General features: G+C 19.2%; 1 protein-coding gene across 1 annotated transcript in view; it reads right to left on the reverse strand.

Moving 5' to 3' along the window:
- Window positions 1-343: 343 nt before the first annotated feature.
- The window catches only part of PRSY57_0614300 (hypothetical protein), a gene marked incomplete at both ends in the record, with an annotated part of 9,767 nt that continues 1,710 nt past the window's right edge, over window positions 344-8,400 (reverse strand). Inside the window, 4 exons of the mRNA XM_012906519.2 lie at window positions 344-401; window positions 620-839; window positions 957-5,760; window positions 5,967-8,195. Coding sequence (XP_012761973.2) covers window positions 344-401; window positions 620-839; window positions 957-5,760; window positions 5,967-8,195 — 7,311 coding nt within the window. The remainder of the gene's footprint in view (window positions 402-619; window positions 840-956; window positions 5,761-5,966; window positions 8,196-8,400) is intronic.

The raw sequence follows: 8,400 nt of genomic DNA on the forward strand, positions 1-8,400 counted from the left end.
GATGTAAACAAAATATTTTTGTTACAATATTATAAATACAAACTTGTATTATAATCATCTTATTGTCTTTTTTTTTTTTTTTTTTTTTAAATTGATTAAATGAATAAATAAATAAGTACATATATATATTAACAAGCGTGTAACAATTATATTGCCATAAAATTATAAACAATTTTAAAATATGAACAATTTTAAAATATGAACAATTTTAAAATATAAACAATTTCAAAATATAAACAATTTTAAAATATAAACAATTTTAAAATATAAACAATTTCAAAATATAAACAATTTAATTATATATATATTAAAATTTTTATTTTCTTATAATCTTTACTAATCCTCAACAAAATTGCATTTGACATGATGGACATTTGGTATTATGGGACGTTAAAAACCACCTGAACAAATAAATAAATAAATATACATAAATATTTATAATATATACATAAATATTTATTTATATATACATAAATATTTATAATATATACATAAATATTTATTTATACATATTTACACATATACCAAATTTTTGCATATATAAATATTATAAAAATTTTGGTAAATATAAAAACACGCATATATATAATTATTTCCATATATTATTATTTTTAATTACTTATGAAGGCAGTGACTATGGTAAGATGCTTTACATTTCAAACAATTTTTGTCACATGTCTTTTTGTCATATAAGAGCATAAAACAAATATTACACTGTGCCTTATTTTCAAAATAATTATTCATGATGTTATCGAATTTAATAAATATTTCATTTATATCTCCATTTCTTGCATATTTGTACATACTCTTAATAGAATTATGAATATACGCCTTCTTATCTAAACAAATAAACAAATAAATACATACATACATATATATATGTGTAACATATGTATATTTTTTTTTTTTTTTTTTTATTTTTTTATTTTTTTATTTTTTTTTTTTTTATGGTTTACCCAACGATTCTATTTTATCACTTATAATAAAATGAGAAAATGGATAATTCGGAAGAAAAGTCAAAGTCAGTTTTGCCGTCATGTCTTCAAATTGTTCATTTTCATCTTCCTTTATTTTATATTTAAAAGATAATATTTTGGATAAAGGATCATACGAATATGTTGTGTTAACATATTGAGTTGATATAATTTTTAGTTGGTTCAATTGGTATTTTATTATTAAATTCGAAAAGATGATTTGATTAAATGTAATTATATTATATAATTTATTTTGATTTATTATTATTATAGATTCATTTGGATATGTTGTTATAAGTAATAATGTTAAATATAAAGAAAAGAAAAAAATATATACTTTTGTTTTTTTCTCCTTTTTTAAAGAATCATTTTTTTTAATTAAACAATCAATATCTTTTATATCTTTGAAAAAATGAAATATATTAAAATTATTACTTTCTATAAATAATAAAAATTGTTGATATGTATCTGAATCATATATAAAATATTCAGATGATAAACATATGTTTAACATGGACAATAGGATTTTTAAATAATTCATTTCTAAAAGAAAAGAATATAAATCTAAAATGTTCTTATTTACATCTATTAATAAAAATGGATTTTTTAAACTTTTTTTTAAAAAGTATAAAGATATATTTTTCTTTTTTTGTACATTATTATTAAATTTTCTATTCTCACATTTGTTGCTAATATTATCATTATCAATATTGTATATATTATTACAATTATTTTCATGTTTTATGTTCTTATCTAAACATATATTATTAACTTCATACTTTCCATTTTCCTTTCTTTTCTTTTTCTTTAATTTCTCAAAACATAAAAAGGTACTTACAATATCATCATCCGTTAAATTTAAACTACTATCGCTCATAAGTTCAACTTCTTCAACGTATATATTATTTAACTTATCATGTGTATAATCATTTTCCTTCCCCTCAATGTTGAACATTGTATTATTCTCTTCATTTATATGAAATTGGTTATCCGCCAAGAAATTATTAGGACCATTTTTATCATCCCTATGATCAATTTTTTTATCATCCCTATGATCATTTTTTTTAACATCACTTTGACCATTTTTTTTATCATCATTATGATCACCATTTTTTTCATCATCCCTATGACCATTTATTTTATCATCCCTATGACCATTTATTTTATCATCCCTATGATCATTTTTTTCATCATCATTATGATCACCATTTTTTTTATCATCCCTATGACCAATTTTTTTGGTTTTTTTTTTTTGTTCCATATTATGTTCACCCTTGTTCATATTCTCCTCAATAATCAAATATAAGAATTCATTGTGGGTGTCATTATTTATACATAAATATTTATTTATTTCTTGAAAAATATGATTACCTTCATTTTTTAAATCATGCAACCGTTTTATAAATAAGCAATTTAAGAAAAGTAACGAAAAGGTTTTGTCTATAAATATTTTATTTTCTTTAAATTTTGTCATATTAGAAAATAAGATATATAAATAATAGGTATTTATATATATATCAAGAATTTTTTTTTCTTCATGTTTTTTTATACTATTAAAATGTATGTTCTTGACATTGTTAAAAAAAATGTTCATACCTTCAAAATATTCAAAATATTCAAAATATTCGGTAACACAATATTTTAAAGATAGAAGATATATTTTGTATATGGAATGCAAATGTGTCTGTATATTATTATCTTGATCAACAATAATGGGAAAACAACAACTACTACTATTATTATAATTATTGTTACTACCATTTGTTTTTTTACTATCATTTATGTTGTCACTACCATTTATTTTTTTACCACCATTTATGTTGTCACTATCATTTATTTTTTTACTACCATTTATGTTGTCACTACCATTTATTTTTTTACTACCATTTATTTTTTTACTACCATCTATGTTGTTATTATCTTGGTTTTTATTTTTTTCTTCGTGCTTCAACATATGTCCTAATATTTTTATACATATATCCTTATACCTTTCATTTATCAAATTGTTCTTTTTTCTACAACTATATATAGATAATATCAAATATATAATTTTTATTAATGTCTGTATAAGTGTTTTACTTTCAACAATATTACGGAATAATATTACTTGCCTATGTTGTTCTAGTAATTCATACATAAATCTTAAGAAGTAAAATCCTTTATTATATTCATATAATTGTTTATTTTTTATTTTATTTCTTTTATGATTTTTATGTGACATTTTAATTATATTCTCTTTAATATTATTATTATTATTATTATGTTCGATACAATTCTTTTGTACGTTATACGTATTAGACAGAATAGTATTTAATACGATTCTTTTATTTTTATATACACTAATATATTTATCATATATCTTTTTATAATATGTCTTTATATAAAAAGAATAATTTAAAAAGATATTTTCTTTATTTCCTGTAACCATATTATTTTCAATAAAAAAGCACATATAATTAGGACTACGTAAAATAAATTCTAGAGAATAAAATATAATATCATAATTTGATAAGGATATAATTTCTAAAGATTCACATAAAGCTTTTTGTACACTTTTATAAATATATAAATTAAACGGTGTATATTTACTTATATATATGAAATGATAAAATAAATTTAAATATTGTATTTCATTTTTTATATTTAATTTAAAATTATTATCAATATAAAAATGTAAATAATCGGGAACGTACTTTTTAATCATTTCTAATATTTTTATATAACCACAAGAATTATTATTATTATTATATAACAATAGGTTGGCTGTTTCGTTTATCTTTTCATCATCATTATTATTTTTTATATTCTCCATATTGTCTTTATTATCTTCACCATCATCCCTATCATCACTATCATCCCTATCATCATTATCTTCATTATCCATGTTGTATATTTCATTTGTATTAATTTCTATATCTTCATTTTGCATAAAATTTTTTTTTTCTACACACTGTAGATTTTTTAACATAAGTACCTTTTTTATTATAAATTCTTTATATAAAAAAATCTTCAATTTTAAATATACATTATTTTTCACTTTTATATCTTTTAAATAACATAATATCTCATCTAAAGATATATAATTCTTATCATACATGTATTTTAATAGAGCCTTACATATTTTAAAAATTTTATTATCTTGTATATTTTTCATAACATATATAATATTAACAAAAGTAATATTATTTTTATTTGTTCTCTTCATTATATCGCATATAAGTTTTTTTCGTACACAAGTTAACATTCTGGTTTTTTTAATATATTTATAAATAATAAAATATAAATTTAAATTGTCATATTTTTTATAATTATTCATTTGGTTTATATCTTTTTCTTCTATAACTTTTTCTATCATATCTTTTTCTTTTATATATACATTTTTAAGAAATTTATATAATTTTTTACATTTCATATTTGCATATATATAATCAAAAAACGAATCTTCTAATTTTATATAATTTTCTGAAGGTGACCATAATTCTTCTGTTATTTTAATATCATTAGGTTCATCCTCATCTAAACAAAAATAATATGTACAATGTATGACATGTGTAAAATGTAGTCCTTTATATATATTATGATATACTTTATATAAAAATAATAATCTGTTAATAAAACTTGAACTTAATATATTTTTTCTTTTTATAAAAACATATTGTTCTATTTTTTTCTCCTCTTTCCTATTTAATATATTATTCATATTGTTCATGTTCTCATCCTTATTATTAGATGCTACACAAAAATTCTTCTCCTCTTCTTCAACATTATCACAAGGATCGTAACACTTATCATTATAATTATCACAATCATTTTTAATATTATATATATTGTCTTCTCTCTTTAAATTCTTCTTTTCAATATTATCCATTTCATAATTTATGCCACAATAAATGCATGATTTATATATTTCAAGTAAGAATAAATAACCACCTTCTTCTTTAGTTCTTAGTCGATTATCACCATTATAGGTGTTATCATCACAAGAATTATTATCATATGTATTATCATCACAAGGATTATTATCATATGTATTATTATCATATGTATTATCATCACACGTATTATCATCACACGTATTATCATCACACGTATTATCATCACACGTATTATCATCACACGTATTATCATCACAAGTATTATCACTATAAAAGTCATTACCATAAAGATAATTACCACACGGGTCGTCCATAATACCATGTAATATATTTTTTTCTTTTCTCCCATTGCCATACGTTGCACTCTCATCATCCTTACAATTTTTATATATTGAACGTAACACCTCCATATATCTTAATAACATTTTTTTGTCTAGCGTCATAAATAATTGAACCAACTTTTCGTCATAATTAAAATCTACTCTTAACAATGTTAAAAGTAAAAAGTATACATACAAATCGTTCTTATTTGTAGTATCATCCCTACAATCATATGTTAACAAATTTTCTAAAACCAATTTACAAAAGAAACTACAAAATGTTATGTCAGGCAACGATTGAGTTAAATACATTTTTTTTTTATGAACATAAAATAAATCAATATAAAATTGTCTGTCAAATATATATTTATTTCTATCTGTTTTCTCATCTTCATATATTAATTCGTAAAACGTTTTTAATAAATCTTCATCCTTACATTTATTCATTATATAATGATAATAAATTCTTAAAATCTCATATGACAGATCTAGGAACTTTATATTTTCTCTCCTCATAAATTGAAGTACATCTATGCAGACCTTGAATTTCTCTTCAGCTTTGTCTTCGTCTAAGGGTTCACAAAGGACAATCTAAAAAAAAAAAAAAAAAAAAATAAATAAATAAATAAATAAATGAACAAAGGAACAAATAATATAAAAATGAAGGACACAAAAAATAGATGAATAAATAAATATAATTATATATATATATATATATATTTTTTTTTTTCCATATATATATTATTTATTTTCTATGTGTATATTTTTTTTTTTTTTTTTTTTTTTTGCATGCATACCGAAAAAAACATTTTGGCTAGCTCAACATAATATGTTGACTGATTATACATAACAAAAAACATATAAAGTACATTTAATCCAACATTCAGAGAATCAAAATATATATCTTTATTTATATTATTATCACTCAATATTTTGTTAATAATATCAAATATTATATTCAAAGAAAAGGAAGATGACAATGGTGATAATATTAATGATGATGATGGTGATGGTTCCTCTTTCATGTGGGAAAAAAAAAATTTGAATAATAACATATTATTTTTAACTATGTTTATTAATTTATGGTGATTATTTTTTATTAACATAAACGTATTTATAAAAATAATTTTTAATGTGGATATATATTTATTTCTTGTTATTATTATAACGTTTTGATGACAAGGTAGATCTGTACTAAAGAGAACATTTTTAATCTCTGAAAATAATTGAAATAAAAAATGTAATACTTCATAATATTCTACATATTCCGATGGACACATATTCTTCTTATTAGTAATGTTATATGACTCATTATAATTATTTTTATTATTTTCATCTTTTAATATTTTATCATTCTTATCATCATTACATATATGATTTTTTAGAATATCATTTTGATTTCTTTTATTTAATTCATCATACATATTATTTACATATACATTTATTAAATCAAGAGAACTAAATATTATATCATTTTTATTTTTTGATGAATTTATAAAATTTATAAATGTTAACAAGAAATGTTTTTCATCTATGTTTGTATCCTTTATTTTTTTTCTTAAATCATCAAATTTGTTTTTCTCCTTTGCATCCTTTTTAGGATTTATTTTTTTCTTATTACAATAATATCTATTTATCAAGTTTTCATAAAGATATTTATTTTTATAACAATAATTACAATCTAATAATAAGTTCTTTTGTATTAATATCATTTCTAAGGGTAATAATAATATATGTACACATAAAACGTAGGAACAATATTTTTCATCCATATAAAATTTATTATTATTTATGTTATCCTTTTCTTTTATACTCTCCAATAGGTTTATATTTTTTCCCTCCATGTTTTTAATATTTATATCGTCGACATTGGTTTGTGTCTCTTTTATATCATGCATCATTATTGATTCTTGATTTCCATCATTATTACTAATTATGGTGTTAGTTGCTTCGTTCTCATCTTTTTGTATTTGCTGTATATTTATAAATGAAAAATAATCATATAAATGTAATAAAATATCATAATAAATAACAATACATGATTTATTATTATTTAATAATAAAAAATAAAAAAGGAAAAAAAAGAAAAAAAAATATTCTTCTAAATCCTCTTTTTTGAATAAAAATATGAACAAACATATATTATAATTAAAAACATCATTTGAATATATTTTGTTTTGTTTTACTAAAGACAAATAACTCTTTAAAAAATGTTCTTTTATTATTTTCCTATTATCCATAAAAAATAAAAGTAATAATAAATGATTAATAGTCTTATATATATATTCTTCTTTATTATTTATAATTGAACAAATATAATTACATAATGATTCGTTAACATTCTCATTATTTAAACTCATAAAATTTATTTTTATTTTTTTTAATAAATATATAATATTATAAACACATAAATATAACATTTTTTGTAACCTTACATCATCTTTATTTTCTTTATAAATAATATTTAAATTTAGGAAGAAAGAATTATAAGTGTTTGAAAAATTATTATATTGTATTTTAAAAATATCTCTTACCTTGGAGAGATATATATCATTCTTCAAATTACATTTATCTTTATTATTATAATAATCATGATATTCTATAGAACCATCTATATTATTATTAATAAGCTTATCTTCCATTTTATTCAAATCAGTTTTACATTCTTCTAAAATATTCATCTTACAAAACTTTATAATTATATATAATAAAGAAGGATAAAAACATAATACATTAAATAAATAAACGCTTTTATGATAATCATCAGAATTTTCTCTGTTTTTTATATAACTTAAAGCTTCTTCATCTAAATCATTTTTTATATATATTAAACAATTATAAAAATTTGTTATGTTTATATTCAATTTTTTTACATTCAAATATAATTTATTATCATTGTATAGTTTTATCTTGCCAGCATTTCCTTTTTCTTTTTTTTTCTCTTCACTTGATTTTTCTTCTCCTCTGTCTAAGTCTTCTTTCAAAGGAAACAACAGCGAAAGGATATCGTTCGAAACTTGCTTAACCTATGTATAAACAAAATTGAGCAAATATATATATGTATATATATATATATATATTATATATTTTATATGTATATTTTTTTTTTTTTTTTTTTTTTTTTTTTTTTTTTTTTTTTTTTTTTTTTTTTTTTTTTTTTAAAAACATTTTTTTTTTTTTTTTTTCTTTTTTTTTTTATATAAATTAAAAAAAAAAAAAAAAAATGAGGTA

This window comes from Plasmodium reichenowi, chromosome 6 (genome assembly GCF_001601855.1).
Source record: "Plasmodium reichenowi strain SY57 chromosome 6, whole genome shotgun sequence".
In the NCBI taxonomy this organism is placed as follows: Eukaryota; Apicomplexa; class Aconoidasida; order Haemosporida; family Plasmodiidae; genus Plasmodium; species Plasmodium reichenowi.